General features: G+C 27.9%; 1 protein-coding gene across 4 annotated transcripts; it reads left to right on the top strand.

Moving 5' to 3' along the window:
• The first annotated feature begins 776 nt into the window (after window positions 1-776).
• On the top strand, window positions 777-21,404 carry LOC100164947 (nipped-B-like protein A). Of its 4 annotated transcripts, none has more exons than XM_001951339.5 (29): window positions 779-1,867; window positions 6,853-6,928; window positions 8,028-8,143; window positions 9,633-9,801; window positions 9,873-10,006; window positions 10,921-11,130; window positions 11,190-11,339; window positions 11,405-11,500; window positions 11,974-12,117; window positions 12,277-12,447; window positions 12,514-12,701; window positions 12,781-12,992; window positions 13,064-13,316; window positions 13,471-13,674; window positions 13,749-14,150; window positions 15,205-15,421; window positions 15,483-15,730; window positions 15,802-16,599; window positions 16,664-16,898; window positions 17,530-17,690; window positions 17,757-17,954; window positions 18,091-18,157; window positions 18,238-18,428; window positions 18,495-18,806; window positions 18,885-19,031; window positions 19,171-19,379; window positions 19,444-19,621; window positions 19,679-19,870; window positions 20,463-21,404. In XM_001951339.5, exons 3-29 carry the CDS (start codon window positions 8,080-8,082, stop codon window positions 20,673-20,675), a joined length of 5,763 nt encoding a protein of 1,920 aa, XP_001951374.2. In that variant the 5' UTR covers window positions 779-1,867; window positions 6,853-6,928; window positions 8,028-8,079; the 3' UTR covers window positions 20,676-21,404. The 4 variants fall into 4 exon arrangements, with proteins under 4 accessions (XP_016660422.1, XP_008183755.1, XP_001951374.2 ...); XM_029486235.1 differs by lacking the exon at window positions 779-1,867 and adding an exon at window positions 1,972-2,264; XM_016804933.2 differs by lacking the exon at window positions 6,853-6,928 and having other exon boundaries at window positions 777-1,867; window positions 15,489-15,730.
• Window positions 21,405-23,668: the final 2,264 nt, after the last annotated feature.

Below are 23,668 nucleotides of genomic sequence, written 5' to 3'. Positions count from 1 at the left end.
GCTTATTATATAATATATTATTGTCGACGAAAACTTTGTTTCAAGACGCGGGCTATGGCCTATGTTCAACTGTGTTACAAGATAAGATTACAAGCTATTATAGTAGGAACATTATATTATTAATAAAATAAAACAATTATTAATGTTGTATTTTAAATTTTACCAAGTCTATTGCATAGGTACAACGCTATACATTTATTGTAATCATAGAGAGGTAGCTTAAATTATATTAAACAAAATATATAGGTAGGTAGGCACCAGGTATATTTTTGGATAGCAATGACCCGATGACTCTGATGTATTTTATCTGACGTCAATGGACTAATGTCTAACCTATTACCACTGAACAATATTATTACTCTTTAACAATATCATTACACGTATCGGTGATGATAATAATAATAATAATGTTCTTCGGTACGGAGCCGTAATTTTTGTACATGCGCGTCTCCGGCGGGCGAGTGGACTCACACGCCGCGACACCTGGCGGACAACAGTGGTACCGACGACCGATGGGCGGGCGGGGAGCACTTTCCGGCGGACGCGAAACGACTCCATCGGCTTTGTGCGTCGGTGGGAAGGCGGACGGGGCGGCGAGCGGTGCGCAACGGTCGCGCGGAACGTTCCGTGCGCCCGTATCCCGACGCACGGGCGAACGGTCGCATCGGTCGATCGGCGAACGGTGGGTGCTGTTTTTTTTCCCACATTACGTTTTTCTCTTTCACCCCCGTTTCGCTTCTGTCTGGCGAGTGGCGACTACCACTACTACTAATCAAACGATTGATTCCGTGTGGCTGTGTGCGCGTTCCCGTACGTTAACGCCTGTCCCGCGCGCGCGTGTGTGAGTGTGTGTGCGTGAGCGTTTGAGTGCGTGTGCGTGTGTGACGTGTATTTGCCTGTGCGTGTGCGTGAACGGTACTGTGCATATACTTTGTTTATACTTCATATATATACACAATATATGTTATATATGTGCACATACCTGCGTCCCGCACATATGTAATTATATAAATACATATAAATCAGTATACATATATACTTATAAGTTATATTATTACCTACATATTATAATATTATTATGTATATACACGTACACCATAAATCGAATGCGTACATGTAACAACATAATAATAAAATAATATTTTTGTGTACATTATCGCGTGTCTATTATAATATTAATTATAATAATAAACAATATTATGCGTCTCGTGTCGTAATTGTCTCGTCGTAGTGAGTTTTTTTTTTAGATTTTATTTTTATTTCGTTCCATTTGTTTGTTCTCTCTTCTCCGTTATTGTTGTTTTGGTGATAATAATAATAATAGTAATAACAATAATAGTAATAATAATATGAACGGCGTCTGCGATTGGTCGCGACTGCAGTTTTCCAGTACTGGTTCCGCGTCCGTCCGTCAACACAGAAGCAGCAGCAGCCGCCGCCGGAACCAACGACTACGAAGCGTGCCATCACCGCAACAGTGACGACATCGGCGATAACGACAGTGGCGGCGGCGACGACGACGACGACGACCACGACCGCGGTATTCTCAAGAGACTCGCGGAAAACACAAACCGAACGTCGGAGGCCGTAAGGGGACGGCGGTACCGCGGGTTTTCGCGTGTGATGAAGGTAACGTTCACGACGGTCAGTCGCCCGCAACACGAACCGTCCGTGGTAGTACGACCGCTGCGCCAACAGCAACGACAAAGAAGACGACCACTGCTGAAACCGCGGACGCGCGACGCACCTTCCGCCGTCGGATGCCATCTTCGCACTCGGTAGTGACAAACACCGTCTGCCACCCCCGATAAAAGTCTGCATATTATTTTCGTTTAATGTACAGATCGACGCACAACAACAGCAACCTGTGAGTAAAAAACGTCGTTCGCGTCGATAATATATTTATTCTTAATTATTCTACGGTGGTCCTGTTCCTATTATGATTAATTTTTTATCGTCCGTCGTCGGCAAATAACGTCAACAATGACGTCGCGTGCGTGCGTGCGCGCGCTCACGATCGTGAGTGACACTGACTAGGTTTTCTGCGATAGTGATCGCGCGCCAGTTCGGTTTAATAAATATTATTGTTAGGTAGTTCTAATACTATCGTTGTTACGGTTTCGTTTTCGTGATACATGTATGTCAACCAAAGGGCTCTTGACGTATCCGTCAGTAGTAACGAATCATCTTGACATTTTAATATTGTCTCGCATATATTCGCATTGGCGATCAATGGACAGCACGTCAACATCGAATAACATTCGGTATGTTAGATATGTTCTGTGTCCTAGGGATAGAATCCTATGTTTCTAGAGCGGTGTTACTATCTGACTTTGAACATAGCTACGGGAGTATCAATGTACATTGGGCATTCCTTATTAGTTATTGATATATTCTTTGTTTTTGTTTATGGAGACTAAATGAAGTACGTTAAGTTAAAAAAATAAATAGGTATTTTATCTAATAAGATAACAGCATCCATTAAGCAGCATATTTTAACTTTGTAGTTTAACTTACTACTAATTCACTATTTCTTATACTAATTTTATTAGGTAATAATATGTACACATAATAACTTAATGAGAAATTATTTCAGATTTGAGTTACCATTGCATTAGGAAGTAGCAATTATCAACAATCTACGTAGTACAAATATTTAGATAAGACGGTAGATAAAAATAATGTGTTTCAAATATGAATATTTATAATTATTATTTTTTAATTTTTAGGGTTCCGTACGGTAAAATGGGACCCTATTACTAAGGCTCCGCTGTCTGTTCGTCCGTCCGTACGTCCTGCTGCCATCAAGCTGTATCTCATGAAACATGAAAGTTAGAAAGTTGAAATTTTCACAGATTATTTATTTCTGTTGCCGCTATAACAAGAAATACTATAAATTCTAGAATATATTATATAAGCAGTTTTGCCAATATGTTTATAGCTGATGATGGTACGGAACCCTTCGTGCACGAGTCCGACTCGTTTATTTTATATAATTTTTCAACAAGTACTTAAATTTTTTTTTCTGTTTTACTCGGTCATAGGTAGGTACTTAACATTTGAAACGTGCAATCATTTAAGTACTCATCAAAATATTTTCTTAACGACCTTTATCAGAGTATCTCATTATTACTACTCATTTAAACTACTATTATTTTTACTACTTTTTGTAAAATAATATAAGAATGTTATAAAATAATGTAGGTAAAATAAGGATCTCTGATTAAAAGAATAGAATAATGAGACATTATTTAATTATATTTTAATAAATTAATGTAACAATTTTCTCTTTTTATGGAAACTCTTATATTAAACTCTTTATAAGTGAATATAATTGAATACAATAGCTAATACAATGTTCTCCTTCTAACTTTTAACATGATATAATATAAATTTACTACCTACAGCAAAGACAGTTTATCAAAAATTATAAAATAAATAAAACAGTTGCTATAATGTATAATGTTACACAGGTACCTATTGTTGATAAATTATGACTTAACAATTAAACTTATTCTACCCTGCTAAGAAAGAGGGCTGAAACGAAAATAATTTTAAAATGAGTTAGATACGGCATCTGATAGGTTTATCAGCTTTACACAGTGTATAAAAAATACCCCTGAAATTAAATTGAATAGGCTATAAACTCAATTATCATTCTTTGAAAATGGTGTAGGTAACAAAAAAAATTAGAAGTACGTAGCAAGAACGGTGCATTTTACACTTACTAAGCTTAAACATTAAACACCCTTAATATGTTTATAGATATGGCGTTTGCGCATAACACCATCTTCTATCCGAGTTACGGCATTATTACCTAACATATTAATAGTTTCTAAATTGTTATCTTCATTATTATTTGGAAAGTTTATTATTTTATTATGGTCAATATATTAAGATAAAATAATAATTTGACTTTTGTTCTGGTTATTATTTGTCTGTATTATATTAGTAAAATTTACTTACAGTGTTTATGTTTAGTAAATAAAAGTATAAACCGCTTATATTGGTAAGTTATAACATAAATTTAACTTTTATTCTTATAATTAGCAAATAATACTTTTAAATCATATTTCATTACATTCTTCGTCTAAAAAACTATAAAGGTGAATATGTTTTATACTAAATCAAATAAACTAACAAATAATAAATGCGGGATAAATGTGTACTTTAAAAATACAAAACTACATTATTCTCAAGACTAATATATTGGTTTTTACGGTACTTTTGCTTAGTAGTTAATTGAAATATTTTAACTTTACAAAAGTCTAAAAGTGAAAATAGTTTTAAAATTTAAGGTAGTTATGGAACTAGAACTTAAAAATAATATTCCAAACTTTAACTGGGAAACTTGAATGAATTACTGGATAATTCATATATATTTAGAGACAATGAAAATTAATCGCGGACGATTTGTCTCCGTCGTCAAAGAAAAAAACAGTCTATAGACGTTTTGCCCTGTTAATTATTAAGATATGTCGTTTGGTCCCTCGGTATTTTAAATCACCAAATTTAAATCTCTAGGTATTTTTTTTTAATTTTAAAATTTCAATTCTTTTTATATAACGTAAAATGTCAGTATAATTTGTATTAAAAATATAAAATAAATTATTACCTATAATTTAATTTTTATTATCAAATTTAATTTTTAAATAATATAAGTATACTAGGTATTGCTAAATAAGTAATAATGTCTTATAACTCCTGGAAGCTAAATGTCCAACTTAATGATTGACGAGGACGGATTGTTTGTGTACCAAGTTATAATTATAAAAATAATAAATAGTTCATAACAAGGCCGTATCTAGACATTTTTTTTTGTGAATGGGGGGGGTCTAAACCATGTATATTGTGATTTTATTGAACTTAGGTTTTGATTATTGGTTAAAAATAAGTCATCTTAAAGAAATTTCAGATCCCCTGGACCCCCCACAGATGGCCTTGGTTCATAACAATGTCTGTGTAGCATTATTCTTAAAAAAAATTACCTATGTATAACACTACAACTAGAATATAAAACACAATTATGAACATTTTTTTATATACCATTTTTTAGTTATAATTAGATAAGTATTTACATTTATGTGGTATATATATTTTAATTAATGTTTATAAACTTTTATAATACTAACAACAAAAATTTTGCGTCCCATACCTTCCTTTGATGTTCTAATACTGTATAGGCTTTACACAATATTCAATACAGGCTACTTTGAGTACCTATTCATTATTTTCAGTAATAAGGTAGGTAGGTTACCTTTGAGATTCTAATTATTTTTAACAGGATGAAATAAATTTTAGTTTTTAATTTACTTCACAATTGGTACATAGCATTTATATATAAACAATTTAGTAGGCTTAAAATAAAAATAACAATGTTCATAATATGTAATACAATTGACAACCTAAAAATATATATATTGTTTTTCCAAACAAATAAGATTGCTGAATATGCAAAATATTTACACTACCTACTTACTCTAGGACCATATAAAAATAAATAGCTCCTTGTGTGCCAAATCGTATAATATAATCATATTTACAATCTAATTTTTATAGAATTTAAAAATGCATTGGACATAACCAATAAGTGCTAAAGAGTAATACAATTTAATGTACTGTATTTTACTTGAACTTGTCTGTTTTGTAGTTTATTTTTATTTTGAATATTGAACTATAATTTGTATTATATTTTATACAAATAAGGTAATATTAAGAGGGCGTCGCACCTGCATCTCTTTGTCTCCGTCTTAAACACTTGACGTGGGAATGAACTGACAGTCATAACTAAGAAACAATATTATCACCACGTATAAAGGAGAACTTTGGCTTTGCACAGCCAAAGTTTTCTTTTTTATGTGGTGAACATTTTGTTTCTTAGTTATGACTGTAGCGTTCAAGGTTCTTTCCTATGCAAAACAGTTTTTGCTATGTTGTACATTTGTAAGACCGAGAGACACGTCATGAAGGTGCTATGTACTCTTAATAGTTCATTTTTGGATCACTGCAGTTAGTGGGATAGTAAAAATATGTCGGTAGGCTAGATGTGGCCAGCAGGCCATAATTTGAGAATCTAGCAATATTCTATAATGTCTATAGTGGTCATGATAATAATATTCAAGTATTTTGGTCTAAAAATATCTTGGTACTTATATTACAGCTGTATACTTGTGGAGTTCCGGCAATACAGTAATTGTGTGATAGGGGTTTGGGTATTTGGCATTTCATGGAAAAAAATTTGATACTCCACCTTTTTGTTTATTATTAATATTTTTTTTATACTAAATTGACCAAAACCATTGCTGAAACTCCATTAATTATGAATTTTTAATTATTTAAAATAATTATGTACCTACATACCTATTATAAACCTATGCTTATGTTTTTTTTTATTAATAAATATTTTATTTATTCCTCCTCCTTCCACAAATATAATGTTTAACTAATTTAGTTTAGAATACTTAATACCCATACATATTATATGGTATTTAATTCACAAATTAAGTTATAAATGTATTATGTTCAGAAGTAATATATGCCTAATATATTCCACATTTAAGATGCCAGTTTCATTAATTTAAAGTAACTATAAATTAACTATAACTATAAATATTTTGTAAGTACACTTCTTGCAGTTTTATAGATATATATATATATAGAATCTTTTTTTCATTTATTGAGATAAATAGAACATATTATCTTAACATTGTGTATTTATTTAAAAATTCACATTTTATTTAGGTATAAATTCTACGTATTTAATACTTTTATTATATTTATTTGAATTAAATTAGGTACCTATGCTATACATTTAAGTCTTAATTAAATATAGAAAAATCTGTTTTTCTGTAGGTTTATTTTTTATTGGCTCCTGGAAAGCTGGGTGGGAACAGTTCTTCTAGGGTCGTCGGTTCAAAAGTGAAGAAAGGTATATTTTTTTTTATTAAAAATATTTTTTTTTTTTATTGGTACATGATATTACATTTTAAAATGATTTTTATTTATTCATGTTTGCTTTCAAATTGTATTGACACTAAACTAGAACAGTTAAGTAGGTACTTCATACATTTATTCATAGTCTTTAAATGCAAAAATAAAACAATGTAAGAAATAAATATTCATTATTAATGCTGGTTAATAACATTCAATTTTATTATTTCATGATGTATTATTCAAGACGTTTCCTAGTGTAAATAGTTGAGCATAATCTTATGGTTTATCAAACAACATTTAAAGAGTAGGTAACAAAATAATATTGTTCAATTTCATAAGATTAAAATTTTTTTATGTTTATTTATCTAGTTTTTTTTCAACTTTGAAAAACTGACATTTTACTGAAAACTTTAAACAATAAATATTTTTAGTAATAATAAATATAATATTGTAGTAATTAAAATAATGTAAAGTTGTAATAAGTGAACTTATATAGTTAGTTATATAATATAATCACAAAAGTTTTTTATCCATAATAACCTCGATAATAACTAATTCAAAAAATTTTATAGAGTTGTTCTACAATTTAAACAATTATTGTATTTGTGATATGCTATACATTTTGAAGTATTTTAAATTATTGTTTTACATACTATAAATTCCTTACAATTAATTAAATTATTATTTTTTTTTTAAATTAATGAGTAAATAATTGGTATAATTAATTAAATGGTTTATTTATTATTTTGCTTGAAAGCAAATTGTATTTGAAATATTTGTGTTAGTATTTGGGTATACAGTTGAATATAAAATACGTATATGGTTAACATTTTACCTACCAGAATTATTGTACTGTTGTTTTATTTATTGAATTACCTACTGCTTTTTTTTTAAGTTGCTTTTATATTTTTATTATTTATTAAATATTAACATTTTATTTAACCTAATATTATAAAGCCTTAAATATCTAATAAGAAATCTTCAAATTATTAGTTAACATTAAACAAAACATACATATAAGTTATTTATAATTTAAACTGAGAAATCAAACATTATATTTTAATTGTTAAAATTAATACTTTAAAATTTTTCAGGCAATATGACTTGAAAGTAGGGTACAACGATGGTCATCAAAGGACCATAGCAATGAACGGGGAAATTCCTAGTGTACCTATAACAACCCTGGCTGGCATTTCAAGTTTAACAGATTGTAAGTATTAAATTAGATGGATTTTCTTCTTATTAACTTGTATTAGGTCAGTTAGCCACTTAACGTAAATTAAGTAAGGCCTAAAAAAAAAAAAATGTTTATCATTTTTTATTTTGTACTATCTAGAAATGATATTGTTTTTTATATGAATTTATCGAAAATATTGATACAATAATTGATGCGTTGATTTTAAGGTAACTAATATGTTACAACTATTCTAACTGTATGTGGTTTGTTTAACTGAGAATGATAAGAGTAATTTATTCAATACTTAGTGTGCATTTATTAGTTCTATATCAGTTAAATTTGGAGGTATACAGATAGAGTAACTTTGATATAAAGTTAAAAAGGATAAATTTAATATGAAATAAATTACTTTTATATTTTTAAATTATATAAGTTCTTTTGGTTGAAATTTAGTGAAGTGTAGGTGTAGAATGTAGGTATTAGAATAAAAAAAAATACTAGGATTATAATAAAAACTTTAGTAAATTAATAAAATATTGTTAATAGTTATTTACAATACTATTTAAACACTAACTGAGCTATTTCCGTGGCTGAACAAATCATGACAGAATGATTAGTTGTATCGAGTATCTTAGTCACACAAGTCTCTATTTTATAACAAGCTTATTGATGTCATCATCAACTTATGTTTTTATTAATTATTGGAAAGTAAATTATATTCATACACATGCCCCGTATATAATGTACATTGTTATTATTATTTATTAATCTGTACTTATACTTTTATCAATTCTATACCATAATAATAAAGGTGTTTATAAAATTGACAATCTCTCGAGGATTTTTCTAGTCTATAACATCAGTTTTATTTGAGTTTTAAAGCGAGTTATGAGCATTTTAAAATGTACCAATAATTTACTATTTATAAACGCTTATAACTTGCTTTAAAATTTAAATATAAACAAAAACCTATGTCATCGACCAGATTATATTCTTACTTCTAAATTTGGTAATTCTATATTCAATATTTATTTATCAACCAGAACATACAATTTGCTATGTTTTACGTTTCTAAGACGGAGAAAACGCATGTGGGTATGGCGTTCTCTTAAACAATAATATATAAATAAAATCAGTTAATTTAATTAATTTATAATACATAAATATTTTAACATAAATAAAATTGTAGTTCAACCTAAAATTTTTAGAAATATGTTTCTTCAAAGGACAAAATACAAATTAATAATATTTATTATATCTTAAAAGTTCAGTACATTTATGAAACTTTTAGAATTGTTTTCAATAGAAATTTTACTTAGATGCTCATGCTGATGCTAACGAGTCTTATCATTTAATTTTTCGAACGTTTATATAGTATACTTTATTTTTATTTAAAAAAATGTACATAATATTATGTGTAATAGGTATATAATATTTTATAAGAAAATAAAATAATTATTTTATTATGTAAAAAAAATATATTTATATTTAATACTTATTCAAAATTTTGATTAATTTACAGTGTTACCTGAAATGCCACTGCCTTCACCTATGCCTCAAACATTAGGTAATAAATCTTTACTATTTCATCCCCGTGTAGCCGAAGAAGCAGATATTTTACTTAGCCTTCGAGATGATGCTTTGGTACCACAACTAATTCAGTCGTTAATAAATACTTCATCAGACCATATGTAAGTATTAGATATTATGTATTAGCACATAGTAATTATATTATATTAATGATGTTTTCTATTTTTTTTAGACAATTAAAAGACAAATATATGTACACAGAACATTATAACAATCAACAAAACATACCTGAACTCCTTAAAGCAATATTACATCAAAATGCTAACGTATTTAAAGGACCACCGCCAATATTTCAACAACAGCAAGGTAATAATTTATATATATTTATTTATTATTATTTATTTAGATAAAATATCATAATTTTTTTGTTTTACTAAAATAATACATTGTTCTATACATTTTATTTTGTTTTTTAAATTATTTTATCTAAATCATTTAATTATTTTCTTTTGAATACTATTAATTCTTTTAAATAAATGTTCAGTTATGAATATTTTTAGTTGTTGTTAATTCCTTGCCATTGGAAATGTCCAGATCTCTGATTTTAAATGAAATTAAGACTCATTTTTATTTGGTGAGGGAGCTGATTTCGTATAAAATACTTTCCAAAACATGATTGTTCATCAGGTCTAAATATTTGTAAAAATGCCTGTGTTTTTCTGGAATAGTTAAAATTTGTAATTAAAATAAATCTTATACTTAACATTCATCATAAAACTCCTTGAAAACCGGTAATATTAGATTTGATGATTTCAGATAGTATTTGAATTATTTTGCAACTATATTTTAAGACTTCCAATTTTTAATAAATATTTTATTCTAACATCTGATACTATTGTATTCATGTACAAAAATTCTTTTGTATCTTATTAATTATATTAATTACAGAGTATATAGTCTTTTACATTGCAAATAATTAAAAGTAAACCTATAGGTATGGTTTCCCTGAAGTGTCAAACATTAGAACACCCTCTTATTAAGTTAATGTCCGGACTGGATGCTAGGAAAACGTACCTTAAATATTACGTATTGTAATAAAATATATATTATGACTACAAAGAAATCAATTTTTTTTAATAATAAGTAGAAACCCGATTTTATGCATCTGCGGGTTTTTATAACTGTCCAAAAAGTAGCTGATAAGCTACAAGTTAGAATTATATAGTCATATTTTTTAAATTTAATTTATTCAAATCTAAATTGTAATTTTTCTTTATCAGAGAAAGAAAAAAATATTGAAACCAAAACTGTACATGAACTCAATGACATTAATAGTTTTGAAACAGCATTGATCGATCAACATGATTTGTCACATAATGAACTACTACAGCAATCTGAGATTTTAAACGAACTTCCTCCTCAACAACAACCTGTAATAGTTCGAACACCTCCTGCAAAATTATCCAGATTGATGTTAGACGATGAAGATGGTAAATTAATTTTTATCTTTTACTTTTTCTTAGTAATTGAGTTTATTTTTTTTATACAGATAAAATATTAGGAGATGTTGAGATTACAGAAAATGATAAAATAAATGTTCAAAACTTGGAACGTCAATTTTCTCAAATAACAAATAATTACGATGTTTTCTTAAATCAACCAACAATTTCATTAACTCGAATTGATCTGAGTCAACATGGTATTTATTTTCATGCTGTAAATAAAGGCAATTGTTACCTAAATTTTTTTAATTATTTATTTTAGTTGTGAACAAAAAAAATATAATAAATATGGAAGAATTGACAGAAGATAATGATTTTGGGTTAGCCCTCGCAGAAAGACCATCAATTACAAATCAAGGTTACATACAATTTTTAATAATTTTTATTTTTTTTATTTTGTTACTTGAAAATGTACAATCTATACAATAAGTATATGGGTGATAATGAATATAAAATGAGGCGGTGAAAGAAAAAAAAAGACTTAATAAGAGTTTTACATTAGAAAATCCTGGACATGGATGGGTGGTCATTTTAGGGAGAAAGAATAATATGCACATCAGGTGTGATGTATGTTGAGAAGATCTCTGGGTCATTCGCGTTTCAGGCTTCTGGCTGGGTTGTCCTGAAAAGCATAGGTATGAAGTTAAGTGATGAGGGTGTTTGAGTGGTGTTTCATATAGTGTAAGAAAAGTGTTAAAAGTGTTACACAAAAGTATGGGCCAAATATCTGTGCTATCTTTTAGACCGTAGTCTAACTTTTTATTTTGAACAACTGAATACTTTTTGTAACATATTTTTAACCGAAAGTCTGATGTGTTTATTAAATATTAGATAAAAGAAGTTTTCCATCACAAGTAGAAAATGAAAGTGCTGATCCGAATGACTTCGGAGTATCATTAACTGAAAGAGTTAAAAGACGAAAAAGACCTGCACAACAATCTGAAGTCAATGACAAAAATAATAGTTTTGACGAAAGTAATTATGGTTTAAGTTATGTATTTATAAATATGGACTTAAAACAGCTGTACTTAATATTTATGATGGCATGCTATTTTTAATCAAATATTTTTAATATGTTTGCATATTTCATTTAAAATAGTAATTGTATGTTGATTTTTGTTAAAAATATTTTAGATGAATGTATTATAAAACCTAAATTAAGAAAAATTGAAAGAAAATTCATACCTATTGTTGAAAAGTTATCTGTTGAAGAACTAATGGAAACTAATACATATCAGAAGTTCAACAAATGCATAGAAAAAGTATTTGAGAGTACTGAAGAAATTGATACATTACTAGATTTTGGTAATTGATAAAAATATATACTTATTAATAGCCGTTGTTTATAATTTAAATTGATTATTTTAATAGGGGAAAATGATATACCGCCAGAAGCCTTAATACCAAAATATGTATTACAAGAATTATGTAGTGAATCGGCTAAACTTAAAACATTAGGCGCTATGGAATCAATTCCATCAAACAAAATAATTCGCATTTTAAGCATACTTGAAAAAAATATTAGAGATGGTGCAAAAGTATCACCATTAGCTGATCCAGTAAGCAAATAAGCTGTTGAAATATTAGTATTTTTTAATTTCTTGTTATAACATATTAATTTGTTAATTATTTTTTTAGGAAGATGATGAATGCGAAAGAAAACTGTGGATGGAGTTAGCCATGGAAAGAGTTATGCGAGCTGTAGATGCATCCCTCACTACACTCTATGTGTTAACTTCGCCAAGAATGCAGAAAAAAGTTTATATGGAAGATGTTATTGACAGAGTGGTCATGTTCACAAAGTATCAACTACATAATACAATTTACCCAGCGTTTGATCCTGTCTACCGGTACATATAAAATCGTTATTATTTTGTTTTGAATTTGATTCATAGAACAGTCATTCATTTGTTTGTTATAGGATACATAAGAGTAATGATTCTTATGCAGGAAGTGCACGTAAAAAACGTGCTCATCCAAAAGAAGTGCGTGATAAAAATGTTCAGTCCCTATATACCAAATTGGCAGAAGTAGTTTCACTATTGGCTGAGCTTTTACAAATTCAAACTCTTACTGATACAGCTGTTCTTCATACTTCATCAATGGCAGTTTCACCATTTTTTGTTGAAGAAATCAGTGAACTACAACTTTCTGCATTGAAGCTCGTTACAACAGTAAATACAATTTAATAAATTGAATTACAGATATTTTATCAACAAATATAATTGTTTTTTTTTTTTTCAATAACATTATTCTGATCATACATTTTAAAAATTATCTATAATAAGATTAAATATAATTTTTTTAAATTTATATTTATTTGAATAGATATTTACAAAGTATGACAAACATCGGAAATTACTATTAGATGATATACTTGCATCTATGGCACGATTACCAAGTTCAAAGCGGAGCTTAAAATCATTTCGAATTAGTTCTGAAGAGTATATTCAAATGTTGTCAGCCCTTGTCTTACAATTAATTCAATGCATGGTTGTACTTCCACCTAATTTAGCGGATAAACAGTCAAATGTATGATTTTTAAAATATTTGATTATAACAACATATGTTTTTGTATAATTTATGTAATTTATTATTTTTTTTAGCTTGATCCTGATACATTAATCGTCAGTAAATTCAAGACTGCTCGTTCAACTGCATCAAGTTTTTTGCATGTGTTTTTATCAAAATGTAGTAGTAAAAGTGAAGAAATTGATTACCGTCCAATATTTGAAAACTTCATTCAAGATCTACTGACTACTGTGAATAAACCAGAATGGCCGGCATCTGAACTTATGCTTAGTGTACTAGGGAGGTTATTAGTTGCCAATTTTGTTAACAAAAATTTAGATATGTCTCTTAGAGTAGCCTCCTTAGACTATCTTGGTGTTGTAGCAGCTAGACTCAGAAAGGATTCTGTTACATCTCAATTAAGATTAAAAACTATTGATTCCATAATTATGGATGTACGGACAGAAGAACTAAAGGACGAAGATGGAAATTTAATGGTATGTATTAATGATACTATTATCGTATATTTTAACTTTTTTGTGTACTCTGTCCAACGAGAGAATACACTGATTCTACACTCCCACTCGACACCCTGCCATCAAGACCAGTATCCGGTTCCACTATGGCAGGGTGTTACGTAGAGATACACAGAAAAACCAATTTTTGTCAGGCCATGGTATGTTTTTTTTCACTGGACAGAATATAGTTGATGTATGTCTTCTTCTACCTCTTCTTCTTCTAATGAGGAACTTCATTTCCCCACTCTCGTCCTATATCACTATAGAGCTAAATCTCTTAATCTATATTTTACTTACATACACCAGCTAATTCCATGTCACTATTGAGAGACTATTAATTTTATTCATTTCTTTGGTCTTTATTCCCTTTGAATTTTTTTTCACATTAATTTCCATAACAACTTCCATTGCTCCTGAATCATCTATCCTCATAACATATGCAAACCTAGTCTCCCTCTTTTTGTTTATAATTAATGCAACTCCTACACTGTATAATGTATATCCCTTAAATATTAATTTCTTATTCTATATTCTGTAGCACTCCACACCTACTTACTCTTTCATATAATACACTTCAAATATACACATATACAGTACCTACTCCTTTCTCTTATCCATGTCCATCCCAATATCTCCACTGGAACTTTATTATTGGTATGTCCTTTGTTTTAAATATACTTAATTTTATTTTATCTTTCCGCTTTACAATCTGCCTCATACAAAATACAGGTTCCACCTAAACTGATAGATTTGTAAAAACCAAAGATTTATCTTATTTTTTTTTCATATCATCTTTTCCCAAAATATCTTTTTACTATTACTATGAATCTTAAGTTCAATTTTCTACACTCTTGTTCATCTTACTTGCCCTTGAATATGGGTAACAATACTTAGTCTACTCCTTTGGCATTTTCCCTACCACAAACACCTTGCTAAAGAAACCTGTCAATCTCATAATGCCTAAGTCCCTAACATCATCCATATATACATTTAATGTATGTAGTTTATAATTAATTATTATGATTATTTACAGGAAGAAGTTCAGGAAGTTCAAGATGATGAGGAAAGAATTCAGTTTTTGCAAATGGTCCTTTTAGATTATTTGGCTGCTAAAAGTTCTACAGAACCAGCATTAAGGCATGCACGACATTTCTATTTAGCTCAATGGTACCAAGATAATACTGATGCAGGAATATCATCTGATTCTTTATCAAAAAGAAAGAAAGAAAAACGCTCTCGAAAAAAATTTGGTGTGTATTACATAATTTAAAGTAATAGATTTGTTTGTAATTTTTACATTTTTTATTCAAGGTTCAGATGACGAAGACGATGGTGAAAGTAGTGATTCAAGTAAAGAAAATGAATCACGAATAGATGCAAATAAAGCTATCGAAAATTCAAGGCTGTGTGATCAGAGAAAAGAATATTTGCTAACTAAAATTAATCCTCCTACACAAGTTATGCATACATTCATTGATTATGATAGTGCTGAACTAGTAGCAAGATATTTAGCTTCTAAAAGACCATTTTCTCAAAGTTTTGATACTTACCTTAAGCATGTAAGAAAATTTTTTGTGTACATTCAATGTTAACCTATATAATATATAATATATTTAATTTATAATTTTAGATTATCAAGGTTTTAATGGAAACTTCGGTAAATATAAGGACAAAAGCTATGAAATGTTTAACAATGATTGTTGAAGTTGATCCTGGTGTTCTGGGCCTAAAAGAAATGCAGTTGGGTGTAAGCCATTCTTTCCTAGATCACTCGACATCAGTTAGAGAAGCTGCTGTTGATTTAGTCGGGAAGTTTGTTTTAAGTCGTCCAGAATTAATTGATAAATATTATGACATGTTGTCTACTCGAATATTGGACACCGGTGTGAGTGTACGAAAACGAGTGATAAAAATAATGAAAGATATATGTATTGAATGTCCAGACTACCCAAAAATTCCAGAAATATGTGTAAAAATGATACGACGTGTAAATGATGAAGATGGCATTAAAAAATTAGTCATGGAAGTTTTTCAAAATATGTGGTTCACTCCAGTACGAGAAAAACCTTCTCTTGATACAAAGATGTTATTGAGGAAGGTATTAAACATAACTGATGTGGTAGCAGCATCGAAAGAATTGGGCTTAGAATGGTTTGAGCAACTATTATTAAGTTTGTTTAAACCTAAAGAAGATAAAGATGATACAGCAAAAGTATCTACTGAACCCCCAAAAGCTTTACTTACTGCTTGTAAGCAAATTGTAGACTGTTTAGTGGAAAATGTTGTGACACTTGATGGAGGTGGCGGAGGTACATCACAGCAGCTTGTTGCGTGTCTTACTACATTATATCTATTTGCTAAAATACGACCACAACTATTAGCTGCACATTCTCTCACTCTTCAGCCATATTTAAGTTTAAAATGCCAGGTAAATAGTTAAGAATTATATGATGTACCTGATATATTTGTTAACTATTTATGTAATTGTTTAGACACAAGGTGATTATCAAATTATTAGTTGCGTTGCAAGGACACTTGAACTTGTTGTTCCGTTAATAGAACACCCTAGTGAAATATTTTTATCACAACTTGAAGAGGACGCAGTTAAACTTATTATGAAGCATGATCAAACTGTGATTTTAAGTTGTATTTCGTGTCTTGGTTCCGTGGTGAATAATGTAACAAGAAATTTTAAGCTTATCAGGGATTGTTTTGGAATATATTACAGTAAGTATAATTTATTATTTGCTGTATTAATTTAAATTTTTAATCAATAAACTGTTCATGTGTTAAATTTATCTGGATATTTAAAAAAAGTTAAACTTAACTATATTCTATTTAGAATATGAAAGGTATTGGGCCACCAACTTGTGCGCATGGGGTGGCTTTGTTCCAGGTGGTTGACAGGTGGTGAACCGAAAACCAGTTGCTGCCCTGTACCTTTCTTATTCTAAATAGAGTATATTATGAATATATATATTTTTGATGATGTAACCTTATATTTTCATTAATATTTAATATGTTAATACTTGTAGTATCGACTTTGTTTTAATAGTTATTCCATTTATTAAAAGTATGAAAAATAAATTTCAATTGATAAGTTTAAATGACAAATACAAATTATGAAAGTAACTCAACTAAAATAGTTTATTTTTACAAAAATGTCATACAAATAAATAAAAACTTGTCCAAGATATATATTATGATCTTGGAATGCATTCCTTAGCAGCTCATAGATCAAAAAAATTTTATTTTTATAAGCTTTCATTTAATATATAATATTGCCTGACCTTTACAAAGTAATAACAAATTAAACTTCTTTATTCTTGATATATAATTGTTATGTAATTTATTTCAGAATACTTAAGTAATTTTCAAAAGTTACATCAAGATAGACAGACAAATCCTCAAGGTTTAATACCACTACGGCCAATATTTCGTCGTTCAATCTATATAATTGGCTTAATGTTAAGATTCTTTGATTTTACCGACAAAGATGTTTATGGTGATGCATACCCAGTAAGTTTTTTTTTTACTTTTTAAAGCAATACATTTTTTAAAAAATTATTTCATTTATTTTAATAGGAAAATATCAGAGATTTAGTGTATGACATAATGTCATATTTCATGCATACAAATGAAGATGACACTAAATTATTTGCTTTAAAAGCTATCGGATCGATATGTATAAGGCATTATGATTTTATGTTGTGTCAAGATCTTATGAACACTTATCTTGATATTTTGTCAAATAACAGTGTTCCAAATATAATGAAATCTCAAGTATGCATTTTGGAAATATTTTATTTAAAATTTAGTTATTACAATCCTCAAATATCTTTAAATTATTCCAGTTTTATATTTTAGAATATCTGTCAATATTTTATATTCAATTTTAAATAAAATGATTTATGTGTAGATTTTGAATAACATTGAAATATACTTGGAAGAAGAAGAAAAACGAATGATCAAACAGGATTTAGAATGTAGGAGTTAAACATTTTTTATTTGATTTAATGAAATGCAAACAATATGTAGAAGATAATGTTGTTCATAATTTTTTTAGGGTCAAAAATGTCTAAAAAAGAGAATTTAAAGGAAATGGGAGATGTTTCTTCTGGAATGGCTAGTACAGTTATTCAATTATACCTCAAAGGAGTATTAAATTCGTTTTTACACACTAGTGTTCAAGTTCGGCAGGCTGTACTCAAAGTTATTCAATTAATTTTAGCCCAAGGTCTTGTACATCCTGTTCAGGTATAGAAATTATAAACCTTATTAAAGAATTATGGAAAATTCATAATATTTATATTTTGTTTATAGATTGTGCCTTATCTTATATGTATGAGTACCGACACAGAGAAATCAGTTAGCAGTCGTGCTGATAAGCATTTGCAAGAGATAGAAAAGAAATATCCTGGATTTATACACATGGGTACACTAAATGGAATTAAATTGTCATTTGAGTTACAAAGCATGGTACAAACTGAAGGTGAATTGGTTAGAGGATTTCGCTTAAAAGAAAATGATACTATCCCTAGTGCTTTAAATGGATGTCTTTATTCTATACTGAGAACAAAACAACAACGTAGAGCTCTAGTGTTGTCAATTTTAAAACAATTTGAGGATCAATACGTAAGTTAACAGCTTTTTGATGAATTAAATTGAATAGTAAACTTTTCATTTCATGTATGTATTATTATTTTTTTATAGAAAACAAATTTAGCTCAAATGCTATACTTAGCCGATAACTTAGCATATTTTCCATTTCAATCACAAGATGAGCCTTTATTCATTATACATCACATTAATACAATGATATCAGTAAATGGAACTAATTTGCTTCAAAACTTTAGAGAGGTTAGTACAATCTTTTTAAAATAATACCTTATTATAAACTAATATTCATGGTTTTATTAAATATTTTAGTATGCTTTCCATATAAATAAAACGTATAAGATTTTTTAAAGTTAATAATATTTTAATTATTTACTTTTAGGGTCTTCTTCCGAATCCTAATGCACCAGTACAATCTAATAAAGTAGATGGTGCTGTTGAAGACGAAGAAGATGAAGATGAAGGAACACTTGTCGATAGAGTACCTGATGATATAACAATTCTTCAAGAAGTTCTTATTAAATCTCAAGGTTGCCTTCTACTTTTAGTTCTCAAACTATATCTGAAAACTGTTTACGGGATAACTGATTTGTAAGTCTTATTTGAATTGTGTTTTAAAAAATAGATTATTTATAACTGAAAACATTTATTATAGAAAAATCACTCAATATTCACCATCAGAATCTAGTAAAATGTATGATAAGAATTTAAACAGAAAGTCAAATTCAAAATTCAACCCTAAAGCTACAATACAAAAGCTTAAATATGGATTAGAAATAAATACCGAAGACTTACAAAAAGCTAAATCAGAATTGATTGCTTATTATTTAGAAGTATGTTTAGAAATATTAAAAAAATTAAGTTTATTATATAATATTTTATTTTTCTAGTTAAAACATTTAATTATCAATCTTGATCCCGATGATGAAGGAAATGAAGATGCGGTAACTCCCAAAGCTTCAAAGAATATTCCTTCTACACCAAGTAATCATGTAGGTAGCACTCCTACCCAAATTCCAAATACGCCCAACCACAATGATGTTTCTAATGTGTCTTACGAATCACCAGAATATCAAAAACAAGTAATAACATTTATATAATATTTTAATCCTCAATATAAAATGAAGGTAGCTCTAAGTTACTATTGTTTAAGGGGAAACATATAGGCAACTTATAATTTTGTTGACACCGGCCGTAATTGTTGTGTTTATTGGTAATGATTATAAGGGCCGGTTGCATAAAGAACAGTCTGTGAATTTGTTACCGGCGTGTAATTTATTTGTTCTATAAATTTAACGATTGTGTTAAATTTTGCTAGTGTTGTGTAAAGAAATATTAAATTATTGATAACCGCGATTACAAAATAAATTAAACCCCAATAACATTAATAATGTCAATGATATTTCATTGATCTGCAAGTTACCGAACAATATTCTGATCTGTAGTTTAAAGGTCCGGTAATAGATAATTTACAGGACCATATATTACGTGACCATATGCACTATTGGGCATTCAAGCCACACTGAGTTTTATTTACAGAACGGTTTGGTTAACGGTGTGATAATTGTTTTTAATTTTTTTTATGGGAATGATATTTTGTCAATATTATTTATTTATTTTGTACTAACCTTGAAGTAGAAATGATCTGAAATTATATTTTTTGTTGTTACACAGAACAATGTGCAATCAACACCAAAGGTTCCTAAATTGACGATTATACCTCCAAAACCTCCATCGTCCAAGCATTCTCATCATCATCATCGATCACATAAATCAAAAAAAGCAGATCGTCCTAAAAAACATCATCATAAGCGAAAGAAAGCTAAAGGTGGTGGCAGTTCTGAGGATAGTGATAACGTCTATAGCGATCCAGATTTCTTAATATAAACAGGTACCTTATTGTAATTTAAATGTGCTGTAAATAGATTTGTTGTAAATTTTTTTTGTTGACAGATGAATTATTTATTTTTATGGATAATTAATATTAGATTTTAAGTGCTCAATTGATCATTCTTCTATGCCTTGTGCACTTGAATACTTAAGTGTTTTTCAATATGAGCACATATTGTGAGGTCTGAAACTTAAAATGTCATTTGGTTTAACATTATTTTATTTTGAAAATAAATTATATTTTCCGAATTGTACAGATATAGATTTTTTCTTGATTTATAATTAAGAGAGGATACCATGCCCGCATTTGTGATCTCCTTCTTACAACTTGGCGAATTTGTTCCAATTTTGAGTTGTTAGTCTTAATATTGGTGCGAATTTTTTTTAGTTTCTTATATTTTTTTTAAAAAAGCAAGTATTGAGCATTTTTTAACTTTCTTTACATAGTCATATTTTTTTTTTTTAATTAAAATATTAAAAAAAAGGACAACAAATAGATAATGTTAATTTTAATAACCTTTAAGTTTGATAATATTGACTTATTTATGTGTTAAATATTAAAACTAACAACACAAAATTGGAACAGCTGAACCCAAGTTTACTGTGTTCATTTGTAAGATAGAGAATAAGTGCGTATGTGGCATCACTCCTAACAAGAAATATCTTTAGTTTTTATAGTGTATTCATTGATCTTTGAATAATATTATTATACAATTTTTTGATTTATGTACTGTAACAGATTATTTTATCATTAAACCCGTCATTCTTCTTAATGTTTTATGTTTTATGTTTTATTTTTATAATTGGTACAAAATGATTCTGTTAACCTATTGAACTGCTTCCAAAATGTTACCAATATGGAACAAAATTAAAGTATAGATCTTTGGTTTTTATTCATAAGACATTCCTTACATTTATTTTATTTTTTATTGGACACGTTAACCAAAGTTATACAAATGTTGTACTAAATAATAAATTGCAAAAACAAACTTTTTCTAAATTTTAAAATAATTGACATAACTAAATATTAATAAATACCCAATTTTTAATTTAATCATATTCATTTCATAGTTCTTATAACAACTCTTATTTTGTTTTATACATTTCTCTTATTTGAAAATATTGAAAAAAAATTGTACCAGTGATATTTGGTTTTACTCTGTGCTAAGTATTATACCTGTATTAATATTGGCTAAGTTAAAAAATTAAAATTCATGGTAATAATGTCAGGCATTTTATTGAGGGTAAAAAAATAATATATTGATGCATCATAAATTAGTAATTTTAATATAATCAAAACTAGAACAAATACAGAAAAATCATTATACCAATGAGTGACCTACAAGCTTATAATTAACATAAGAATTGATTACAGTGACAACATTATTGTTCATTAAATATATAAATAATTAATAAATTGAGTTTTAAATGTTTTGGTATAAATAAAGCATTATTATTCTATTAAAATTATTTAAATATTACTATTATTATGAAGATTAGTTTATTACGTTAATTTAGTTATGTTTGTAGATTGATTATATAAAATTAATAATATAGGATGGATAATATACCAAAATAATGATATAGTAGGTCACATTTTGGTATAGTGCAGAGAAAAATATTTCCTATAAACATTGTGCATCTTTGTGAAAATCTTAAATGAAGACTACTAGTAAACAACCTTTTAAAATATTTTTGTTTATATTCTCCATAAAACAATCATTCTGATAATTAAATAAAATTATTCTGAAGCCAAACATTTTGTTTTTACAGAAGTAGATTTGAGATTTTTAAATTAAATTAATTATTTAAAATCTGCCTATATTAATTTAATCTACATATAATTTTTGTAATTCAATAATTTTTTAAATAACTATTTTACATTATTTTCATTCATCCCTTCAGTTTCACTGATCCACCAATTTAAACTAATTATATTGCTTGATACTATAAAAATAAAAACTTATACAAATATATTGATTCAGAACATAAAATTGATTATTCCAAATTGTTCACTAAAATAATGTTGAGATTTCACCCTTTAAAATTTGTTGCCAATTGTTTTATACAATTCATAAACACAGTGGAACCCAAGATTAGAACCTTTTATAAATGTTTAAAAAAACTTCATTTTATTCCTGTTTTTAATATTTTAAAGTTTACATCTAAACAGACAAGTAATTTTATTTTAATTATAAGTATTATGGTACAACAAAATAAATAATAGGTGAAATTTCTTTGTTTTAGTGTTGTTTTTTTATTACGGTTCAGTTTGATAATTTTGGTTTTCTATTAGTAAATGTGTATAATATTAAATTATATTTTTTAAATTACAAAAAATGCATTCATTTCCACATTGTTTTAAAATGATAAGCACTGAAATTGAAAACCATTTGGCCAATGTAGTTCTTATTGTTAATATATATAAATTATGTTATTATTATATAATATATAATATAATTTTTTTTTTCATTATAATTAAAATAAATTGTAATCTGAATATAATATCTAAATTTGACTATTTTTTTAGCAATAATAATTTTTTTTATTACTGTAATCAATGTAGATGTATTGTTTTATATAATTAACTGTACAAAGTGTACTTTATCACCAAAATAAAATAAATTATTATATTTTAATAATTAAATTTAGTTTTTGAATTATGTGCTCGAATAAGTAATGTGAAATTTACCCAAATTAGAGGTACTAACTGAAGTTATCTGTGATCAAATGTATATTTATTACATTTTTAAATGGTTTATTAATAATTTTAGTTCAGTACTCGTATTCTATAATAATATATTCAATAGATTCATTCTTCTGTCTGTAATCACCAAGTAATTACTTACACTACATTACAAAGCAAAAATTAATATATACATTTATACATTTCAACAGTGCTCGAATTGGGAATTATTAAGTAGAGGAGCTCAATCCAACAATTTATAAACTGCGTTCCAAGTGCAAAATTATTAAACGCAGCCTCATGG

The sequence above is a fragment of the Acyrthosiphon pisum genome, chromosome X (genome assembly GCF_005508785.2).
Source record: "Acyrthosiphon pisum isolate AL4f chromosome X, pea_aphid_22Mar2018_4r6ur, whole genome shotgun sequence".
NCBI lineage: Eukaryota > Metazoa > Arthropoda > Insecta > Hemiptera > Aphididae > Acyrthosiphon > Acyrthosiphon pisum.
The sequence above is the reverse complement of the archived record's forward strand: the minus strand, read 5'-3'. Positions and strand labels throughout refer to the sequence as shown.

Bases quoted from the DNA above. Each gene is read 5' to 3' on its own strand.
- LOC100164947 (XM_008185533.3), top strand. From the start codon at position 1,836: ATGTACAGATCGACGCACAACAACAGCAACCT. The intron at 9,802-9,872 runs GTAAGTATTAGA...TATTTTTTTTAG, and splicing joins AATACTTCATCAGACCATAT to ACAATTAAAAGACAAATATA. The intron at 16,899-17,529 runs GTAAGTATAATT...AATTTATTTCAG, and splicing joins TTGTTTTGGAATATATTACA to AATACTTAAGTAATTTTCAA.